Source organism: Ambystoma mexicanum, chromosome 10 (assembly GCF_040938575.1).
Source record: "Ambystoma mexicanum isolate Mex_15411 chromosome 10, UKY_AmexF1_1, whole genome shotgun sequence".
Classification (NCBI taxonomy): domain Eukaryota; kingdom Metazoa; phylum Chordata; class Amphibia; order Caudata; family Ambystomatidae; genus Ambystoma; species Ambystoma mexicanum.
The window spans coordinates 1,295,310,450-1,295,333,989 of NC_090932.1; the positions used below are offsets into that span (position 1 = coordinate 1,295,310,450).

The 23,540-nt window shown below is 49.9% G+C and overlaps 1 protein-coding gene across 1 annotated transcript in view; it reads left to right on the forward strand.

Annotated features, from left to right (window-relative positions):
* HORMAD2 (HORMA domain containing 2) overlaps positions 1–23,540 on the forward strand; it is a 195,727-nt gene that overhangs the window by 97,604 nt on the left and 74,583 nt on the right. Inside the window, exon 2 of the mRNA XM_069620397.1 lies at positions 9,002–9,255. Within this exon, the coding sequence (XP_069476498.1) occupies positions 9,002–9,255 (254 nt within the window). The remainder of the gene's footprint in view (positions 1–9,001; positions 9,256–23,540) is intronic.

The window sequence follows — 23,540 nt, forward strand, 5'->3', positions numbered from 1 at the left end:
CCCCACTGGCTTGTGGCCCCCCCTGGTGTCCCTGATCCTCCCCTTTCACTGAAAGGGTGCCGAGGAGGCGTGCTGCTTGCTTCAGTGATACCCGTCATCGGCCTGACCTTGCCCTCTCCATATTGGTGCGAGCGGAGCGGTGAGGTTGCGTGCCTCCTCTAACCCTGGCTGCTACTTTCACTCCCAGTGGACCATGGGCTGTGGGGTGCTAACTGAATATTGTTCTGTTTTGCCATACAGATGGGCCCTGGGCAGTGCTGCCTCTTCATTTTGACTTGTCTGTGTCCCCCACTGGAAACTCACTCCTTCTCCCCCTCCTGAGCTAGCAGGTGGCCCAGCGGAGAGCCATGTCTGCTCTCTTGGAATCCTGATAGCCCTTTTGGTTGCTGCCTGACACAAATTCCTGAAATTATTGGTTGACGCCTTGCCACATTGACCTTATCCATTGTTCTGAACTACGTGGGAGGCCACAATCTATCCGCAGTGGTCCGTTCAGCTCTGCTAGCCTCATCCTAGTTTATTCATTGCACTTTTGTACTTGAGGCTGTATTGGTAGATCACATACAGGCGGGTAAGAGGCAGCAATGTACTCTTCTGGCTTCGCTCATTCATGGTCTTGATCAGTGCCGGTGGGCCCCTATCAGGGGTAGTTCTTGTCCTAGTGGCCCAGTTTCTCCTGTTTTGGTGCTGTGGTCCTGCAGGCATTCTCAACTGCATAGCATAATCCGCAGTTGGTATGACAAAGGGAGCAAATAAAAAGCAGAGATCGATCAACATGTTTGCGAAAACCTCAAACCCAACATGTTTGCCCACCCCTTCATTCCCTCCCGATCCCAGCAAATCACAGACGATGATGGATTAAATGCGGGAAGGGTTTACTGCCCTCCACTCTAAACTTGACGACATGAATGTAACCATCTCATCGATTAAAGCTCACATGGAAAAGACAGATGGCCGGTTAGCGGAGGTGGAGACAAGGGTGGGGCGACCGAAGATGACATAGTGGCCCTCCGCACTGAGGTATCCGCGCTGGCTAGGCAAGTGGAGGATGTCAGCAAGAAAAACCAAGACCTTGAATCGCGTTCTAGATGCAACAATATCCGCATTATCGGGGTCCCGGAGGACAGAATCAATCATTCAGTGGAGGACTTTGTCAAACAACTTGCTTACGCTCCTAGACTCCCCGAAGCTCTCCCCGCAATTTGCTATTGAGAGTGCCCACCGTGCTCTAACAGCGAAAACCCAGGCCAGGTGCTCCCCCTTGCTCCATAATTGCGAGGGTCCTAAACTATAGAGATCGTGACATCCCTGCTTCGAGCGGCGAGAGCTAAGGGGGAACTCTTCATTGGCCCCTCCAGAATCCACCTGTATCCAGATTTTTCTGTATCTGTCGAGCAGGAACGCAAGACCTTCTTGGCTGCCAAAAGGAGACTCTGGGACATCGGAGTTAAATACTCAATGTTGTACCCTGCTAAGCTCAGAATCGAACATTCAAATCAGGTTTTCTTCTATACCACCTCTGAGGAGGCCTCCAAATTTATAGACGAACATTTTCCTGGTTGACCGTCTTGCTTTGGTAAATTGGTCTTGTTGCATTGTACATTAGTAATGACACGGTGGCTATTGTGGTGTACTGGATCATGCGTCTGCTGATCTACTGGCGTTAGTCGGCTATTCACCGGCTCACCATTTCCCCAAGCCCCCACATAACTATGCTGGTAGGCTTTGCCTGCACGTTTCTTTTGCCACTTAAGCTGTACTCCACAAATATGTTTAAGCTGTCCCCGGTTGGGAGTCTTCGCCTCTTTCGGCCTACATGCCGCCCCCCCAGGCGCTGATGCTGTTGCTTTTGGGACTGTTCAACTGTTTTTGGGTTTTCAACCTTCTGATCGGGAGAGGGTTGGGGGCGGGGGAGGGCTGGGCGGAATGTTATGTTATAAAATGCTTGACAGGCAGTGAGGTAGTAGTGCATGCCAGCCGAATGGGGTGTACAAGTCCAAGAATGAGACCTATCTTCTTCCTCCATGACACGAGACTCCAACCTCAGGCAATACGTGTCAGATTACTCATTTTCGTAAACTATCCTAATGGCTGAGGATAACCTAGTCTGCATGAGTTGGAACATCAGGGGACTAGGTAATTATGTGAAGATGCGTAAATTACAGTTATACGTCGAGCATCATGATGTTAAGGTGCTTTTCTTGCAGGAAACCCACGCCGTAAGCCAGGGCGCGATGAGATTTGCTAAGGCTTGGGGCCCACAGAGATATTATACTGAATACGCTACCCAGAATCGCAGAGTAATGATCCTGATACATAGGAGTGTTAAGTTTCAACATAAAGTGTTCCATGTAGACCTCCTGGGCCTCTATGTCCTTGTTTTTGGCACCCTACTGAACAGGGAAATCGTGCTCCTTAACACATATGGTCCTAACATAGACGACCCTCTGTTCTATACTCAGTTGGCCACTGTCACGCTCACCTGGTCTCCACGGGGGCGTAGCACGTAGTCGTATGACCGGGAACTGCACTGGCGTAGTTTTGATGGTATAGCGGTGTCCTCTCCCTTGTTATCTCCCCAGAAGGCGTTAGCCTGTAATGTTGAAACAAGAAGTTAGCTATGAGTGGGTTGGATTGGCCCCACTACCTGCCACCCCCTGGTGCCCGATTCCTCTCCTGCTCACCTATGAGTTTGGTGAGGTTGGCGCTCCGTCCTGCTTGACCTCCAGCAGGGGCGCGGTAGGCTCTGTCTTTCTCTGGGTGCAGTTACTTCACTGTTCCAGAGTGCTGTTGCTGTTTTTTCAGAATGCTTGGATAATCAGGTGAGTCTCTATCTCAATAACAACTTGGTATAGATGCTCATATTGTCCCAAGGCTTTAAACGTGTTTGTCTTTCTTGCAGATGCAGTTTCGTGCGTCGTCCGGGAGAAGATTCGGCCCTCCTCGGATGCTGAACTGGTTGCCTCCAGGTGAGCATAGGTGCGAATGAGTGGCGCTGGATGACAGCATAAATGTTCGTTTGTATGGTGTGCGACTAACCTGCTGTTTTCTGTTCTCTTTTGCAGGCGCAGCCCCAAGATAAAGAATGGAAGGACCGCTCCGAAGAAACCCGGAGGAATGCAGAATCACAGGTGAGTATCAGGAATCTGCGTGGAAGTCCTTTTCCAACAGGGGCGTCGATCAGAGAACCAGCCGAAGATGAGACCGATGACCGGAATTGCAGGTAAGGGCTTGTCGCTGTAGTAACTCCTGTTCTTCTCCTTATCTTGTTCCAGACACCGATGGATGGAAAGCACTAACGGGCGTGGCTGAAGAAGCTCGAGGGCAGAGCAGACACAGTGAGCGTTACGCTGCAGGAGTACAGAATAACGCAAAGCGTATTCTGCTTGCAGGGTGTGGCTTATATAGCCTTGTAAGTAGTTCCAGGTAAAGTAGTCCCTTTACCACACCCTGTCTCTCAGGAAAAATAGTCCCTCTGCCACACTCTGGATTAAACAGAAGGCTCAGCCTCACCAGGCAGATTAAGTAGTTCCATAAATTCAGCCCATTTCATGAGCCTGGCACGCCAGGACTGAGTCCATGAGACTCTGTGGCACTTCCTTGGGGCCTGCCAAGTCCTTCTGGTTGGCAGGGACTGGGATGGCCCAACAGCTCCAGGGGTTTTGGAGCATGCACCATGACAGCCACACTACTCTCTGGTTTCCCCCTGGTTCCGATACTATGGGGCGGGGACTTTAATACTATCCTTGATGTAGATCTAGATAGATCGGGCTCCAGACCCCGTCAGCTCCCCAGAGCGGCTAAAGCTATCATTGACATACAGGCCCAGGTAGCGGTCACCGATGCGTGGCTGTTACTACTCCCTAATTCTCGCATGTACACTTTTTACTCTTCGGTCCACGACTCGCACTCTAGGATTGATAGCTGACTCGTATCGGATATACTTATTAGGACCATTTCACAGGTTTCGATCCTTCCCAGGACATTCTCGGATCATTCTCCAGTGGTGTTCTCCCTTAGATGGGGTACTGGCTACCATAGGATACGTTCATGGAAACTGAAGCCACACACCCAATTAGACATCGCTTTTGATCCGAACTTAAAACTGCCATAGACGATTACTTTGAGCTTAACACATGGTCGGTCCACCTGCAAGCTACCCTTTGGGAATCCTTCAAGGTCTTTATACGAGCATGGAAATTACTAAGGAATCTGGGATCCTGTGGGTGATTCAGAGGGACATCGCCAGGAGTGAGTCTCTGCTTCACACGCTTGAGTCCCAATACGCTGTATCAAACTCCCCATATACCCTCTCCAGCATTGGGGTTGAACTTGACACATTCCGCGTCCATGCTGAACGTGAAAGGAAATTCCTTGATAAACCTCACACTGCCCGTAAACATGTCGAGGTCGAACGGCCTGGTCGCATGTTAGCTAGACTCCACTGGCAAGAATCCCGCTGTCCCCACATCCCGGCTATAGAGAAGACCGACGGCACTTGGGCCCTATCGTCACTAGCTAGTAATGCTGAATTCCAATCTTTCTATGAGTCCCTTTATGCTAATACTGATAGTGTCCCCATAGCTGAGATCGACGCTTATCTTGATAGCCTCCCACTGTCCATCCAGTCCGCAGAGACCAGAGAGACCAGAGACTTCCTGGATATACCTATTTCCACGGATGATATCCCTAAGGCCATCGACTCCCTGGCCTCTGGTAAGGCGGTGGGTACTGACGGCCTACCAGTCAAATTTTATAAACAATATAAGTCTTGTCTGGTTCCCCATCTACTCACTCTCTGGGAGGAAGCCTGCGAGCTGGGTGTTCTCGCCCCCACTCTTAGAGAGGCCATAATCTCAGTTCTGCTTAAACCCGTAAACCCCCTACTCAATGCAGTTCATATCACCTCCTTCCTCTCATTAACTGTGACGTTAAGATCTTCGCTAAAGTATTGGCACTGAGATTGGCACCATATATGATTTATATAATCCACCCAGACCCGGCCAGCTTAATTCCGGGGTGCTCCACTTCCCTTAATCTGCGCAGATTATTTAATATCATTAGCCGTATTGACCCGAGCACAAAGGCAATGGCGGCAGCCCTCGACATGCAAAAGGCCGTTGATTCCGTTTCCTGGGGCTACCTATGGCAGGTCATGGAGAAATGTAACTTCGGCCCCCATTTCCAATCCTGTGTCAAACTTCTTTACACAAAACCGGTGGCCAGGGTTCACACTGAGGACAGGTGTTCACCTCTATTTCCATAGCCAGGGGCAGGAGACAAGGCTGCCCCTTTTCCCCCCTGATTTTTGCCATAGCCATGGAACCACTAGCAGATAGAATCTGTCAAATGCACTCACACCGGGGGCTGAGGTTGACTGGCCTTCCTGACATTATCTCTTTATATGCTGACAACGCCTTGCTTTTCATTCGTCCCCCTGCAACCAATCTTGCTCCCATATTAAACAACATCATCCAGTTGGGCCGGATGTCGGGTCTCAAAGGGAATTGCACCAAATCTACGTTGTTCCACTTATCGAGGCTACAGTTCCCCCACCAGATCCTCTCGGGTTCTCTTGGGCGCAAATGGAGTTCACTTTTCTCAGAGTGGTGGTTGTGCGCCGGCCCGACTTAATCTATGGTGCTAATTACCAAAAATACCTTGACACACTTACCAGGAAGAGCCTGGGTTGGGCTAAACTCCCAGTTTCCCCAGGGGGCAAAATTGGTATACTAAAAATGGTCATGCTCCCCCAACTTTTGTACCGAATTAATAATATCCCCGTATGGCCTGGTTATTTTATTTTCATACACTTAACCACACAGTCAACACCTTTCTCTGGCACTCTGGGGCGGTCCGGCTAAAACCTCATACTTTGGCTACTCCCATGTCCGGGGGCGGCTTTGGGGCCCCGAACTTCTAGTATTACTGGCTGGTAGCCCAAGCACAATACGCTTCTTACTGGTTTCATCAAATAAACCCACCCCCACATGTTAGGCTTAAATGACTGGTGGTTGGGGGTCGGGATATTCACTCCCTGGTTTTGCCCCCCAGCAGATCCGCTTGAACTCCCTTGATACCGTGGGATCCACATCATTGGCATTGTCAAAAATATGGAAACTTGTTGGGTTTCCTCAACCCTTCCATGGTGGCCTCCCTCTTTGGAACATGCTACTAGAGGCTCCCGCCATCCCCCCTGACAGTAACACTCCAGTGGACGGAGGCTGGCTTTGAAACCCTCTGTGATGTCTTTGACCAAGGTAATTTCATTGAATGGGTGAATCTGCCGGTCCCCCTTCGCAAGAAATCATCTGTATGGCTTCAATATTCTGGTCTCCACTGCTCTCTTAAGAAAAGATATCCAGACTTCCCTGTAGTCCCCCCAGATGACCCTATACTTAACGAAATCCTCGATATCACTACTCACAGTGGGGTAGTTTCCAGACTATACTCCCTATTACAGTCTCAATGTCCCCCCCCCCATTCAACAAACTCAAGTGCTTTTGGAGTGAGGATCTGAGCAGCGACATAACTGATCAACTCTGGAAAAAGATGTGCTCTCGGATTCATGCTGTATCGCTCAATTCCAGATTTAAGCTAAACCAATTCAAGGACCTCTACAGGTTCCACTACACGCCGATTAGACTCCATCATATGTCACATGACCACTCCCCCAAAATTCCCCAGATGGGGATCTGAGGATGCTTCCTACCTGCATATGATTTGGTCCTGTCCGTCCCTCTCCCGATTCTGGGGTGGGGTCTGCTCTACGTTATCTGACATTCTAGACTGCCCTATTGCCCCATTCCCGCTGTTATGCCTCTTCATGATCTCCTCGACCTCAGCTGGGATTTCAGGAAACTGGCAGGCCTATGTATGCTCTTGGCAGTACGCTGCATCTTGCTTTGCTGGCTCAGACCTGTGGCCCCCACACACACTCAATGGCTCTGAGCCGTAACTTGGGCCTCAGATACCGAGGGAGCATGGGCGGGGCAGCAGTCGCTGACATCGAGACCTAGTAATATCTGGCTCCCGCTTTGGTCCTATCTTGCCTCTCTAGCGTCTGACTCTGATGATAACACATGAGCCCCCCCCCCTTCTAAAAGACTATTTGTGTGGACTTGGGCTCATTCCACAGACTGTACTTCAATGTTGTTAACCGGTCTGAAGTCGATCCTAGTTGATGTCTCTGTTATTACTACTGTCTATGTACTAATGTTTTCACTGCCGGATCCTGTGGTTGCCTGCTTCTTGGTGTATTGTCAAGCTCAATAAATAAAGTTTTTTTTAAAAAAAAGGGAAATACTGAGTCCCAATACCGTACTTCAAAGAAAAGAAACGCCTAATAGAGCGGATGGACAGCTGTGGAAGGCCCATGTCCTAGCCATGTAGGGAAAAAAGACAGAGCACCATCAACTACAGGGATAATTAGCTAATCAGAGTAATTCGAAGACCAAAGAGGAGAGCAGGAGATGATACAGTCTGGACAGTGATCCACGAAGTAGGAGGTGGGGCTTGATAGCCAGTGAGTGGAGTACCAGACACCTACTGAGAGTTACAACTCCGCTGTTAAAAGTAGCCAGAAGACACAGAGGGTGTTGCAGGTTATATTTCAGATCCTGTGGATGCTAGATGTTGCAGGTTATATTTCAGATTCTGTGGATGCTAGATTAAAGGGAGAACAAACTCCTGCAAGCCTTCTGAGGGCTACATCTCAGACCCTGGCATGAGCCCAAGATTAGGAAGGAAAAACAAGAGCATGCTGAATGTTGTAGTTCAGGAGGGCAATCCCAGGCTGGTATTTCCTCCTTGTCTCACAATGACCCAGCAAGGGGAAAGACCTACTTACTGGTTAGGTCATGGTAACACTCTACCAAGGAGAGAAGACATTCTTGCAGGCATGGTAGCCTTCTAAAGTAAGAGAGACAATACTTAATGGTTGGGTGCTGCATTTACGCCGGAAGCCAAGGAGGTTACCCATGTCCACAAGGGTGGACAATTTTGTGCAAAGAAGAAACCAAAAAAGAGGCATCAAAAGGGTGTTGGGTGCTATATAACTCGAACTGTGAATTGAACCAAGAAGCAGGCTCAGCATTGTAACCATGATACTGGGCCTCATTCCGAGTAGGGCACCGTTAATGACATCGGTGCCGGTAATCCCTTTGTGCCCTACTACGAGTTCCCTTAGCGGGTCCCTTCCTTAACGCCTGGTTTTACCAGGCGTTAAGGAAGGGACCCGCTAAGGGAAATCAGAGCCAATAACGGTACCACAAATTGCAGTACCGTTATTAGCTACTTCCCTCTTCCCACTGAGCCCTATGGGGGCTCAAATGGGAATGGGGAATGGTTTGGTGAATGGAGACTTACTGGTCCCGCCAAGGTCGGACTGGACCGGTAAGTCCCCATCTCACCAAACCGGACACGGTACCGGTATGGCAGGTAGTCATGGCGCCAATAGTAACATGACTTTCTCCATACTCGGAATGAGGCCCACTGTGTTTTAGAATTCAGAATCCAGACCATGACCAGAAATCCTTTTGGATTGACCCTTACACCTTTTGACTTCCCCATCCTGATACATTTAGTGTAGGTGTCCACTTTTCTGGCACTCGCAGGTCCCTAATTGGGATTCATTCAAATCCAACCTGCTTAGTTTATAAAATAAAGGTGTTGAACTATCTATTGATGTCTTGAGTGTTCTGTTTATCCCACATAGCCACACATAGGAGGCCAACAACACACAGCTTCTCTTGCAATGCATGGACACATACTGGTAAGTAACACGTTCCAGCTAAAGAAGAATAAAGATATATGGGGAGGTGCTCTGTGAGAATTCGATTAATAATCTTTCAAGATCGTGTTTTGCTGATTCCAGTAGTAGTAAGATGTGTTCTGGAACAATTTGGTGTACTACCAATAAGAAATGTATGTGTGAATATTAATGCTTCTTCCATCTATGTGCTTTATAGTCTCTTCAAGAGCTTTTTATTTTCTACCACAGTCACCCCTGATGATTACCAGCCGTCAGGCTTTAAAGAAGGCAGCAGTTCAGACATAATGTTTGAGGGGGACCCTGTCAACTTGAAAGTGGGCTCAGTTACCACAGGATTTCACACCATGAAAGTGAAGGTCACAACAGAGAGTGATAGAGCAATAGCAATGGACGGCAAAGTGGTGCAGGAAAACAGCATGGAGATCTCCCACGAGGGACTGGACTGTGAGGAAGAAGAGGAGGAAGTTCAAGACAACTTGGATGTAAGAACAAATTACATATTTCAATACAAACTGATGTTTTGTATACTTAAGATAGTAGTGACATTTTGTACGGCACACACAACTTACCTAAGCCTTTGAGTCCCTTTTTTCCGAAAAGTTGACTTGGTCATGAGCAAAGCCAGCAAATGGAGATTAGATTGCTGTTAGGGTCATTACAAGTTTGACGGTCCGGTAATAAAGTGGTGGTAATGATGTTTACTGGCACTTTCAGCAGACCGGCAAACTATACGTTTTTTACCTCCAGCTAGGAGCAGGAGTTAAATCCAACCCATACCGGCAAAAAACAGCTGGTATTATCAGCACGGTAATACCGTTGCCAGTAATACTAACAAAATCCCCCCGTGGCCATGGAATGGGGATTTACTGCAGGCGCCTGTCCTCTTTATATGCCGGTATTACCAGCCGGTAACGTTATTACAGTTTGACGGTATCCTGGCGGTAATACTGCCACGATACCGGCAAATCTGTAATGACCCTAGTCTAAACAGAAAGCCTGGCATGTTTCTCATTGTAAAAAGGTGTTTGTTCAAAGGAAGTCAGGTCAGATGTGTAAACTAGAAGAACCTACACCTCTTTATCTGAAATGTTTTAATGCTGTTCAGCACAACATATTTGCTGTTATACAGAACATTGTAGGTATGCTATTACTTTCATAACCTCTCCCACCCCGCCCTATCAAATCACCTACATTCCCACCATTCTGTTGTGGTCTCTGTTTCATATCCAGTACAACTTTGTTGTCTTCTTTGACTGTGGATTTGTCTGTTTATGTGCATTGCTTTCTGCTATTTGATATTTACAGTAGCTGATCCAACCTTATTGACCAAGGTGCTCATCACAAGTCTGGCAGTAATCTGTCGTCATTTCCGCTGAGCAGAAGTAGCGTTACCGACGGGTCATTGGGCGGAATTGGTGCCGCATTACAACCTGGCGTGACCACGCACCCGACTCTGGCAGTAATGCCATTAGCGCCCAGTGAAAATTGCACCGAAATAAGGGCTACCGCCGAAACTTTGGCACTAATAGCGCTACTGTCGCCGACCCCACTGCTATTGCATCATCGCCGGAATGGGAAGCATTGCAGTGGCCATTTTGAAAAACACAACCCATCAAATATTTCCACTTCCTGCAGCCATATGGACATGGGAACAAGCCAGAAAGTCTCAGGAGAGGATCAGAGGCAAGGTGCCCGAAAATCAACTCTGAAAACCACAGTTCAGGGAGCGGGAGCTGGTGGTCCTTAACGATGAGGTTGTTGCTCACACTTATGAGCTATATGGCCTTTGCCAAAGGAAAACATCAGCACAGCGCAGGACAACCATCTGGCATGCAGTTAGCCAGAAAGTGACAGCTGTGGCCAGCGTCCCCAGTGATGGGGAGGACTGTCGCACATGCTGGAATTACCTCAGGGTTTGGGTGCGTGGGCTGCTGTGATAACACCGTCAGGAATCCCTTCCCACCAGAGGAGGAACTGTGTAGCCCCTGGTCCTCACTGCCTGCGAGGAAAAGTGCAGCACAGTGCTCAACATGGGGGGAATCGGAGGTGTGAAGGCGGGTGCCAGCAGCCAGGAGGTGAGTCAACCCCCTCCCCCCCAGCACATATGCATGCACAAATGACAGTCCAGCATAAGATGCCCCAGTGGACAGGGACACATGTCAGCAGACCCAGTAGCTTGGTGTGCCAACAGGGTGGAGTGAGGGGGTGGTACAGCAGCCACCCACCAGAGCACCACGGGGCAGGGCACCAAGGCAACCCGTGTGCAATGCAGCAGGGGGAAATGGTGGCAATTGACCTATCCAAGTGCCATGCACACCTCACCCATGGTGGTGCACCCTATGCCAGCTGGACTGTGGTGCGTGAGCAACAACGAAACTGTGCAACTGTCACACCAGCATGTGCCGGCCCCTTCTTGGGAGGGGATGTGGGGGCATGAATGACCACAACCATGCATGCCAAACATCAGCTGCCCCAGCCTTGACACCCTGCCCCCCCAGGCCGAAGACCAACTGGTCATGTGTCACACGCATTACTGCTACCATCCCCATGATGCTGGACCCAAATGTAATCTCTCCCAACCAACAATGCCCATCTATCCAAATATGTGGGGCCCCCACCCTGTGCCACAGCAAATGTGCATTGCATGCCAACACGCATGGGGGAACGATAACTGACAACATTTCCCATGTCTCCTACAGGAACTCACTCATCGCTAGAGGCATCAGATGAAGACTAGGAGGTAAGCCCATCTGGGAGTGGCACATCCATGCCCTCGAGGTGCGCCCCACCACCTCCACCCCACAAAGGTGCAGTCAGCCCATGCCAAGGTGGATCTCCCGCCGTGAGACATCGAAACACAGGAAGGCCAGGCCAACGTCCACTCCACAGTCCACCAAAACCACTGCAAGGTCCACTGCACCCACTCTTGCAGCTGGAGGGTCTGACACAGAGGCCACGCCTCCAGGCCGGGTGACTGTGGAAACACGGGGGAACATCAGCTGGGTGTCGCCAAATGCAGAAGGGCCACAGATCCCTGAGCACCCTCACTGCCGGCAGCGTAGCCCAACACCTGAGTGCCCTCACCGCCAGAAGCATAGCCCAACACCTGAGAGCCCTCATCGCCGGCAGCGTGCTCACACACCTGAGGTGGACGTGGACACCTCATCCTATGGCTCCCCTGACAGCCCTGGCACAGTGCACAGCCCCCCTCCCATACGGCACACACCAACTAACAGCACAGTGTTGCAGAGGCTTGATGAGATGGAACAGAGACGGAGGGAGATGGAGGCGATAGGGCACACGCACCCCAAACACTTGCATGCCATATGGCACAGCATCCAAGGGGCGACCCACAGGATTGTGCGGGCCATCGCCAAGATCTGGGCCGAGACATCTGCCAGTATGGCCCCCCCCTGACACTATACGCGCCCAGAGGGTCAAGGAGATTACTGAAGGTGTCTCTGCACTGGCAGAGGCAATCTGCCAGGGAAAGGAGTTGACACGCCAACAGATGCAGGGGCCAAGCTCCCCTTCCACCTCTACCCATCCTACAGAGCGTCTCTTGTGCTAGATGGATTTACCAATAAAGATCTCAAACCAAATAACCGGACAGACTCAAGGAATATGGCAAACTACTACTTTATTCTCAGTTTAATAAAGCAGGGTCAACTGGCAAACATCAGACAGATGCTTGCACCCTCACACACAAACTTGATTAGAGGTCTTATACCCCAACATGCATCATCTATGATGTCTTTCTACATGGCAAACCATAACACTTAATAGCAGGAGGGATAGGTTAGGGGAACGTGTCTACTTATAGAATATATACAGTTTAGTACTTCATTGGCTGCCTCATATCTGTAAAACAACACTCAAAAAACCTCTAATGCAGATAATAGCGAACAAAATGGCAGTGGATTGGTCTATGCAACATTGTCTAGCAGTTTGTCCCATAGACCCACTGATTGGTTGGCATTCTCATCCAACCTTGGACTTTCGGCTCGGATAGCAGCACGTAAGGAAACCGAAACCCAGGTGGTTGAATCACGTCAGATTACTTCCTATTTTCCGAATCAGTCCATCTCTCATCAGACCAGTCATGAGCCAAGGTTTCCCATCTGTAGTTGACCTTGTAGCCTGTTCACTGTTCTAGGACATTCAAAGGAGTGAAAGCACATCATTATCTTCATTAGAGGCTTAATGAATAGCCCTTGTTTTCGGTTTCTGAGTCACATGTGAAGAGACCACGAATATGGCGATTTCAGCCTCTTATTTAGTGCTATTTGATTTAATTATTACTGGGTGGTATTGCTCCTCTTGGAGTCTGGAGACTTGCTCACTCTACCTTGTATAGACTTTATAAACTTTTAATTGTCCAATACTTGGCTCTTGCAGATATTTTCTTCTTCTTTAATCTAAGAGAAATATGTCTCATCCATGGCTTATCTGTCTACCTCCCTTTGTACTTTGCAGCTATTCCTTAAAAATAGCATCCTTAATCCCCCGCCAACATTGACTCCTCTTTGTTTTGCAAACAAAGCTGTTCTTCAGCATCTCCTGAATCTGCACCCTAATAGGCTTCTGAGATAGTTGAATTGAATGTTTACACGAGTCAGTGTCCATTTTCCAATTATGGCCATCCTTGCCACGTTATAAAGTCCTCTATAGCGAGCTTTTATGTATCTTTTCTATCTTGCGTTACTGCGTATTTACACTTATTGGTCAACAAGTTATTTTGTCTTCTTTTGTATTCATGATTACTTTATCATTTAGTACATGTTTCTCCTAGCGCTTCAGTTACATCGTGACTCTTAAGTATTTTCATATTGTTTCAGCATTGCTTCGTATACTTTCTTTATAACATCTCTCTGCCCTTGTCAGATTTCACTCAGCGCTCCATGATGTCCACTGGTGCATGCTGACATCCTGCCATATGGCATTCATCTACACTTCCAGTGCGAGGGTACATTCAATACGGTTGTCTGAGTGCATATCGTCTCTCGTACACTCAATGAGGTATAGGTATAACACATTGAGTCTCACATAGGACCCATCTTCTGCTGTTCCAGTATGATGGCTATGAGGGGCGGGAGTTAGGGAGAATGCGTGCAACTACTCCTCTACAGAGACACAGCAGGGCACACTGAGGTGTCAGTCACAGTGCCTAAGATCACTGGGCGCTGGCAGGGGGGAAAGAGGCCACGGTTGTAATGGAATATGAGACACTAATTGCCATGAGTGCCCATGCTGGGGAGTTGGCGGGGGGAGGTGGGATGGGGGTTAGTGTGCTGGCGAGTTGGTGGGGGGGAGGCGGGAGTGGGGATAGTGTGCTGGGAAGTTGGTGGGGGTAAGGGGGATAGTTGAGGCACTTCATTACATTAAAACCGTTAAGCTTCATCAATGCAAGGGCACTTCTGATTGTGTCATTGTCGTGTTTATTGATAGAGGTGAGTGTCACGCAGTCGTGCATGGCTTGTGCCATGTTAAAGTGTCCGAATAAATTGTCTATCAGTCCCTGGCGGGCCAATCCCCCATCCATCACATCATCTCTGGCAAAGTGTGAATTTGCCTCTGCCACAGGCGCTGCATCCACATCCTCTGGGGGTGGCATGTCCACATCAGGGGGTAGCAGGACATTCGTCTTCAGGCAGATACTGTGCAGCATGGCACACACAAGCACACTTTTACGCACTTTCTCTGAGGCATACTGTGAGAAACCTCAAGGCATCTCACCCACTGGTCCCTGGGGATCTGTCATCCAGGTGGCCAGGATATGGCCATCGCTTTTGGATCCAGTTCCTGGGGGTGGACCAGCGTGGGAGGGTCACCTGGATGAGGGGTCTTCGGGGAGTGAAAGTTGGACACTGGATGGCGAGACGCAGTATCCCATTCCCTGTAACACCTTTTTCCCATCCTACCAGGTACGATACTTAGGAACTCAACCCCCTCCATCCCCCTTTCCTGACACAAACACTTTCTCAGGGACAGCTCACTGCAAAAGAAAATGGACTAACACCCGAGCCGTATACCTGACATGTCCCAGCACAATGGACAGGCAGGGTGAGGCAATTACTGATCATTACTGATCATTACACACCTGCAGCTTTTTAACATGACCCAATTGTACAAAGATAGGGGGCTGCGAAGGAGGAGGAAGAAGGCATTGAATGAGCAAGGCAAAGCACACAAGGAAGCAGCAGTTCCAAGATGGCAGTTTAATACGAGGAGAAAGACTGCAAGACCAAAGAGGTTACAAGGAGGGAAGTACCCTTGACCTTTTCAGAGGAAAACCGTCACTTTCATGAGCCTTCGAGAATAAGCAACATAAGACCTGGAATTAAAGCTGAAGAAACCTGCATTGTGTGTCAGAAGTACCCGGGGATCTCCCGCGTCAATAGCCAAGGCAGGGAGGAGCGTTTGCCACCATGGTACTGTCCTTGGCTCCTACAACAAAGCAGCGCCAGCAAAGTCCGCACAGCCGGTGAGTTGGGGAGACTGATAGCAGACCGGTCTGTGTTAGAACCCAGGTTGCAAGCAGCAACATTTTATGAAGAAATCTGAAGAGAACAGTGTGTGAAGCGTTTGTGAAGCGTATGTGACAAGCGACGCAACTATAATTGAACATTAAAAGAGTGATTGAACTTTTGAAGCCAAGATAGATACTTTATACAGAGTGGTCTGGCGCCACATGGGACAGAACGAGACCCTTTTCTCCCGTAAAATGTGCCTTTCCCTTTAAATTTGGACGCAAATGGGGAACATCATAAAGGGCATTAACCAGGACATAATCCCTCCCATGCTCACTCAGCAACCAGTACCTGCGCAGGGGCCGGCACAGCCACGGACTCCAAGTGGAAGCACCCTGCTCCCTCCCCCGATGGCCCCACTGGCCACCCGAGTGGGTGCCAGCGTGCAACCCTCTCTGGCCACTCCAACGCCGGCGTACCCCATGGACCCTCCTGAAGTGGGTGACCAGCAGGACACTGACGAGGAAGAATAGGACACCTCATCATCAGTGTGTTCCAGGATAGGATCACTGGTCTCGCAGAGTACCTGGGCATCTCACAGCCTCAAAAGAAGTTTTCACCATCCACGCAGACTCCAGGTCAGGTATTCCTCTGCAAAAGAATGTTGAAGCTCTGGCTAAAAAGAGTTGGGCTAAGCCATATTCTACACAGCCAGTGAACAAAAAGCTGGATGCCAAGTTTAGGCAGGTAGAAGGTGATACACTACTCTTGTCAGTACACCCCCAGCCGTTTTAGTGCGTAATCGCAGCAGGCTCCTTGTATGCCAAACCCCAGGTTTCTTTCACCAGCACATCCACTTTGGCGCTTCTGGGCAAGGAGGAGACGGTCCTTGAGGCCTATGGCAAAAAAGGTCTATTCAAACGCAGGGCTTCCCCTCAGGCAGGCAAATGCCAACACTATCCTCGCCGCAGCAAATCAAAGACTATGGCGTGAGATTGCAGACAGCCCAGACATTCCGGCCCACAAGCAGGCTTCATTCAAGGCAGGATTGGTGGAGGCCAAGATAGTGGCACAAGACCTCTTGGAAGCCACAGTCACTCATATTGATACTGCAAGCAGGGCCAAATGCGTTGCGACGGACATGAGACGAACGGCCTGACTCAAGGCCTCAGGGTTCAACCCATATGCCCAGGAAAGAATTCTGGATCTACCATTTGAAGGGGGAGATTTGTTTCACTCCACCATGGAAGAGGAGCTTGACAAAAAGAAAACCAGTCCCAAACTGCCTAGTCACTGGCTATCTTAACGAAGCCAGCAGCCAAAAGCTTTGGCCAAGGGCAACCATGTATGGGTAGAACCCAAACATTTGGCAGGATTTCGGGGCTTCCAAGACCAAAGGGCTAGGCAGCCAGACCGGTCTCCCAGCCAGCACCGCCGGAAGCATCAAAAGACTTCGCACAAGGGGTTCTTCCAGTCCCCCTCCCACACCCCAGCCTCAGAGGCAAATAAACAATGACAGGCCACGTCAGATCCACAGCATTCCAGTGGGAGGCAAGTTGGCCCTCCACAGTCAGTCCTGGCGGACAATGTTCTCAGACCCTTGGGTTGTGTCGTGTTCTCTCACAGAGCTTCCGCCTCCCCATTCTGTCCCCCCTCCATTTTCTCCGCCCCTCCCCGAGATTGGGACACGATCAATCCTAATGGAAATACGCTCACTTATAGCGAGCAAAGCGGTAGAGCAGGTTCCAATCCCTCAGCAGGGGTTGGGATTTTACTCCCCCCATGTTTGAATTCAGAAAAAGAACCAGGCAGGCCTACGAGTTGTCCTAGATCTATCGTTCTTAAACATTGATCTGCCCTTGCAGAAGTTCAAAAGGGTTACAGCAGCTCTGCTAGTGGAGTCACTGTGTGTGGGAGACTGGATGTGCCCCCTGGATCTGAAAAACGCATATCTACACATCCCTATTTGGCATCCCCATCATTCGTTTCTCAGGTTTCGGGTCATGGGCTTGCATTTCCAATACAAGGTGCTGCTGTTTGGCCTCAACTCAGCCCTGAGTGGCTTTACGAGACTCATGAACACTGTGGCAGCTCAGCTCGGGTCGGAGGGCCTACATGTCTATCCATACCTCGACAATTGGATGGTCAGGGGGGAATCTCCCGGGCAGGTCAGGAACCCTGCGGACAGGCTCATGACCACCCTCTATAATCTGTGGTCCTCATCAACTTCCAGAAGTTGCAATTGCAGCCCACACAGACCCTGGTGTTCCTGGGACTCCTATGGGACACACAACTGCAGATGATCTTTCCTACAAAGGAGAAAGTGGCTGCGATCATGGCAGTAGTGGGGCATTTCCTCACCAGAACTGTCACCCCAGCATGGTGGTAATAATACCTGCTAGGCATAATGGCTGCATGTCTGTTGGCGGTGCCTTACACCAAGCTCAAAATGAGGAGACTATAGCTACACTTTCAGATTCCTAGAATCAGGATGTGGGGGGGGGGCCCAGTCAGCAGAAGTTGCCATACCGGCAAGCCAGCACCAGGATATTGGGTGATGGAGGCAGGACTCCAACCTCAAGGCGGGCAGGCCACTCAAACCACCCAAGCCAGAGCACACGATTACTACGGACTGCATGGGCTCTGGTCGGCGGTGGACTAGTAGAACCATATCAACTGGTTGGAGATGATGGCCATTTGGCTCGTGCTCAGGGCTTTTCTGCCAATGGTCGGGGGCCATGCAGTGTGTATTGAAGTGGACAACTCCACATGCATGCACCACCTCAACAAACAGGGCGGTACCAGGTCTCCCCCATTGTGCAGGCTGGCCATCAGTATATGGGAATCGGCCATCAAGCACAGCATATGGATCTCAGCTGTGCATCTGCTGGAGAAATCAAACCTCGAAGCGGACAGGCTCAGCTGGCTGGGGTCCGACAATTACGAGTGGCAGCTCAAAAGGAATGTCCTTCAGAGAATGTTCAACATGTGGGGGCATCCTCACATAGACCTTTTTGCGACGAGCACAACCGGACATGTCAGCAGGGGGTAAGGCTCGATGGGGGGCGCATTGCAAATGCAGTGGGACAAAATGTAGGCCTATGCATTTCCTCCAACCCCCAGCTGCACAGGTTTATTCACAAGGTCAGGGAATCCCTTCACCTGCAGCTGATCCTAATAGCGCCACAGTGGCCAGCCGGGCCTTGGTCCTCAGACCTCTGGCAATGGTGGATCGCCCCCCTGTACACTTTCCCCATCGGGACTATCCCTCTCCTGGTCCAGCAGGGGGGAGCTGTGACCCACACCTCTCCGGAAAAGCCAGCCCTAGCTGCCTGGTACCTGAGCAGACAACTCTTCAGCACCTACTTCTGTCTCAGGACAACATAGAAATCATTCAAGCGGCAAGGAGCCAGGCTACACGCAAACAATACAGAAGCAAATGTGCCGGGTTCTGCTTCTGGGCCAGAGACACAGGCTTTGACCCGTTAACATGTACCCTAGACCAGGTGCTGTCATTCTCAGTACATGTAACTATATCAGGGGTCCAGGTAGAAACATGCAGGACCTACCTAGCAGCAATAGAAGCATACAGAAACTCAGATACATTCTTTCTCGACCTCCAACCCGGTGGTGAAAAGACATTTGGCTGGTTTGACAAGACTCTTCCGGCCGGTCAGGCATCCGCATCCAGTCTGAGATCTCAATGTATTCCTCTGCGCTCTCGCACATAAAACATTTGAGCCCATGGCATTTGCTGACATCAGGTTGGTGTCCATCAAAACAGCACTTCTGGTGGTCCTCACTTCAGCATGCAGGATTATCGAAATCCAGTCCCTGGTGGTAACGGAAACAATACACGACGTTCCATCGAGATAAAGTGGTGCTCCGCACCCATCCTTTGTTTCTCCCGAAGGTGGTCTCCTCATTCCACATCAATGAGGAGTTTGTACTTCCAACTTTCTTCCTTAGTCCTGTCAACGAGGCGGAGAAAGTGCTGCACTGTCTTGACGTCAGGCGAGCACTGAAATTCTACTTGGACAGCACCAAGGACTTCATTAAATCGCACACTCTTTGTCACCTTTGCTGGTGCGAAACAGGGCAGACACGGGTCGAAGGCCTCACTAGTGAGGTGGATGGCTGTGTCCATTCAGGAAGCATACAAGGTTCAGCTGAAGGTGTTTCCAAGGCACATGCACGCTCATGCAGTCAGGGCAAAGGCAACAGCGGTCACTTTCCAAAGCCATGTACCATTGCTTGAGAATTAGCAGAGCGAAGACATGGGCCAGCCCCTCAGGCCTTCTGCAGACAATACTGCCTGGACGTCAGTGCACATTCTGACGTGGCCTTCCGCCAGGCTGTGCTGCGAAACCTGTTCGCCTAAGTATGTCAGCTACACTCCTCCCCAGGGCTTTATGATCAGTGGTAAACACCCATACAGGATGGAGGAAAGAGGACGGGACATAGGAGTAATTACAAGTTACTCACCAGAGTGACTAACGTACTCCTATCCTTAGTCCCCTTTCTTCCATACTTCCCACCATCCTCCCCCGTAAAAAGAGGCAAAGCTCGTAGGTTAATGCAGCCAGCGCGTCAAAGGAGACTGAGGTGTGGCGCTGGTGGGCGGAGCCAAGGGAGTGCATGCTCCCGGTGCCATGCCCCATGCGCGTCCACAGTTAAAGGGAAAGGCACATTTTTCTGGAGAAAAGGTTCCGGTCCCGTCCTTCGCAAGGGACGCTCATACAGAATGGAGGAAAGGGGTATATGGACTAGGAGTACGTTAGTCACTACGATGGGTAATTCGTAATTTTTCCCACAAAACAGGCATCCCCCCATTAAATGTAAGGTGCACGGGGAGGTAGCCACGGGCGCATGCATGTGTCATGATTACTGCCCAGACCCCAGCATTATCATGAGTATGTGGGGATTGGACATCCTTAATGCATCAATGGCTAGTGACCAAGGCCCACAGTAAGATGGCCACCAGGAAGAACAAAGTCGCCCAACCAAGATGGCCACTCCTGGGGACACAGTCTGAGAAATCTTGCTGATGCTCTATGCACTCCAGCATGGGTACAGGGCTATGTAAACCATACCCTGGGTCCACACTGGTATTTAGAATTCTTTTCCAGCCATCCAAGCACTCTTGCGCGTAACACTTACCAGCATTATTGAACTCCACGGCACTCCCTTTCTCTAGCTCAATGCCTGTTCTCCGGATCCATGTCCTAAAAGGAACACAAGAAACACAGTAAGATTGTGAGATTCTGACCAACAAGATAGTAATAACTACATTGAAACAAGTACCTGATTCAGCTCCGAGCAGGCAGAGAGAGCCTGTGCTTCGCCTCTCGTTCCTGACCAGCATTCACCTCACGTTCCGGACCTGTAACGAAGCAAAGACGCAACATTACACAAAGAAAGTAGCAAAACACTCACAGCGCACTAGCATGCATGAAGCAGCAGCAACAATCTGCAGACAAGGACTACCAAAAAGCACAACGCGCACAGAATGCAGCTGCAGCAATCTGAAAACCAGGACTACCAAAAGCAAATGAAAGCGTGCTTTGTTGCGCACAAAAGCAAATCAAAGACACTCAGTCGAGTGCAAGAAACCAAGAGACTAGTCGAACCTTGGGCGCTCCAGATCAGCAAGAGAAAACCAGTCAGCACATTGGGCCTCATTACAACTGTGGCGGTCACTGGAAGGTTTGGCACCCTGAGCCGCTGTCGTCCCTCTGGACCCCTCTGCATCTGATCGAACTAGAAGGTCTGCAAAGACGCTTTGACCCACTGGAATAGTTGGACTAACTATGTTCTGCACCTTTATCAATCCCTGCAAGTAAGCCTTCTCTGAGGTGTCCCTGGGCCAACCAGTGGGCTGACCAGCTTGCACAGGACCTTTGCTCTGCCACCGCCGCCGTTTCGAGGAGACCCTTGAAACTTGGTACATCGCTAGCTCTGTGTTCACGGAGATCTCACCCCGATTTTCGCACACTTGGAGTTCCGAGGTCTGACGTAAAGAGAGAGCACCCGAACTAGAGTGCATGTGGTTACTGTTTCACCAGCCGTGGTGACAAACTTCTCAAGTGCCTTGCTGCTGTGCCCCTCTGTGCCCTGAAGTCTGCTGCAGTGAAACTGGCCTGATCCATCGCCACTGTTGCGTTTGGGAATCATTGCTGTAACTTTGCCGCTGAAACCCGCAGACCCGCACAATTGCCACAGTTGAACCTGCAACCAAAGTGGACTCGACTGACGAAGTTTAGTCTGGACTGCGCCAGGGGTCGGTGAGTAGTTGCAACCCTTACCAGTGGCCCCTAGCGCATGAGATGCCACTGCATGAGTGGCCCCTGAGGGCCCTTGTCCTTTGCATAGATAGCCTGAGCTATCAAACTATTCCCAACTCCTGGAACCTGTTCTGCCCTTTTGGGGCGACTCTACGAATAGTAGATCTTTATTCTGCATCACCTCACACACCTCCCTGAGCTGCTACATACCCTACAAGAGACCCTGTTTTCACCCATCTGTACTACCGCGTGCGCCAGCATTGCAAGTGTATTAGAGCAATAGGCTCCCTCGTCTTAGGGACTGAACTGCCTTTAAGTTAGGATTGTGATTACTGCAGAATTGCCCAAAGACTCTTTGCACTACCTGCTTCCTTCCCTTTCTTGGTTGTGGACCCATTTCGTGCATTAACCCTTTAGGCCACTTTGTCTTGTATATATGTATTTTAGTAGGATTGTGTTGGTTTAAAAGTGTGACTGTTGTGTTGAAACTGAAAGGCCTTGAATAAATGTATTTGTATTTTTAATATATAGACACCTGACTGGGAGTAATTTGTAAGTGTCCTTTACTCTGTGTGCTCATTGAGTTCTTTCAGTCACCCTTACCCCTCCTGAGACCTAGTCTTTACCACTGCCAATGCTACCTTGATTGGTCTGGCTTGTCCAGAACGTTACCCTGTTCCAAAAAACTAGGCTGACTTTCTGAACCTCTGCCCACCAGGTCAGAGTTCAGAAATCCATCTTGACAATTGGCACCGCTAACACAGGGGACGGTAGCAGCAGCAATTCCCCTGGCACCGGCCGGGTAACACCGGTGACACAGGAACATAGGCATATTACGAGCATGGACTTGCCAGTAATACAGGCAGAAAAATGCTGGTACAACCAACAAATTCATGCTGGAAACACTGGCACCGCATAGCAGCCAATAAATAGGCAGAGGTTGGGTAAAGAAGAACACATGTGCACCCAATCCACCCAGGTGCACCAAATACACAACCGGAGCAGTAGTAAAGCTGCCCCAAAGCCCCAGAACACTCCCAAACACATAGATGCCGACACTCCTTGTCGTAGCTATGGACATGGAGGTGCTACACGCTGCATCATTGGCTACAGGAGAACACGGAGTAGACGAGGAGGATGATGATGATCGGGATGCAAGTGGCGATGCAGAGGTGTGCTGTTAACACCCTGGGCCTGACAGACGGCGAGATACACACCTTGTACCGCCTAAACAGGAACACAATGCTAGAACTCGTGAACCTCTTTCGGGATGACATTGGGGGCAGGATTGGCATCAGGACTGCCATATCATTGCTGTTGAAGCTGGTGTTGGTCCTGCATTCCTCACCACAGGCACGCTCCACACTGACTGAATAGAATCCGCAGTCACAGGCAGCACCAGTGTCATGCACAGTCACTCACACATGTCAACTGTCATTGTCAATGTGAACAACAATGGTACTCATATAGCACTCTGTTTCCACTGGCGTAGACTCCTGGCGCTCAGATGGGTCTGCAATGTTAGCAGTGTTGGGTTTGAATGTCAGTGGATTTGGAAAGGATACAGGCATGACGTCCATGTTGTGCCTTTGCCAGCTTCAGTGTGTCCAAAACAGCAAATGTATTTCCGGGCCTTCTGTGCATGTGAGCAGTCACGTGGTGTTGATGCATGTCAAATTATGTCAACTCGGCATTGCAGGTGTCTTGTAGTGTGGTCAGTCACTGCTGTGGTTGGGGCAAGACGATGCCCACACCAGACTATGAAGATACATATGCAGACTGGTGATTCCCACTAGGCCCGTCAGTGGCACGTTTTGTTTTTCCCCCATCAATCCATCCCAGGGAGCAGAACCCTGCACTGACTGCATGTCACACAGTGGCTGTTCCAGGGTGCATGAGGCACGGCCATCCCACAGTACCAGATGCATGATTTTGACTACAGACACAGGCCAAGTGATGAACACTGTCTTGCCACATGCATGGCATGGCTCACCCTGTGTGCTTCCCCTTGCA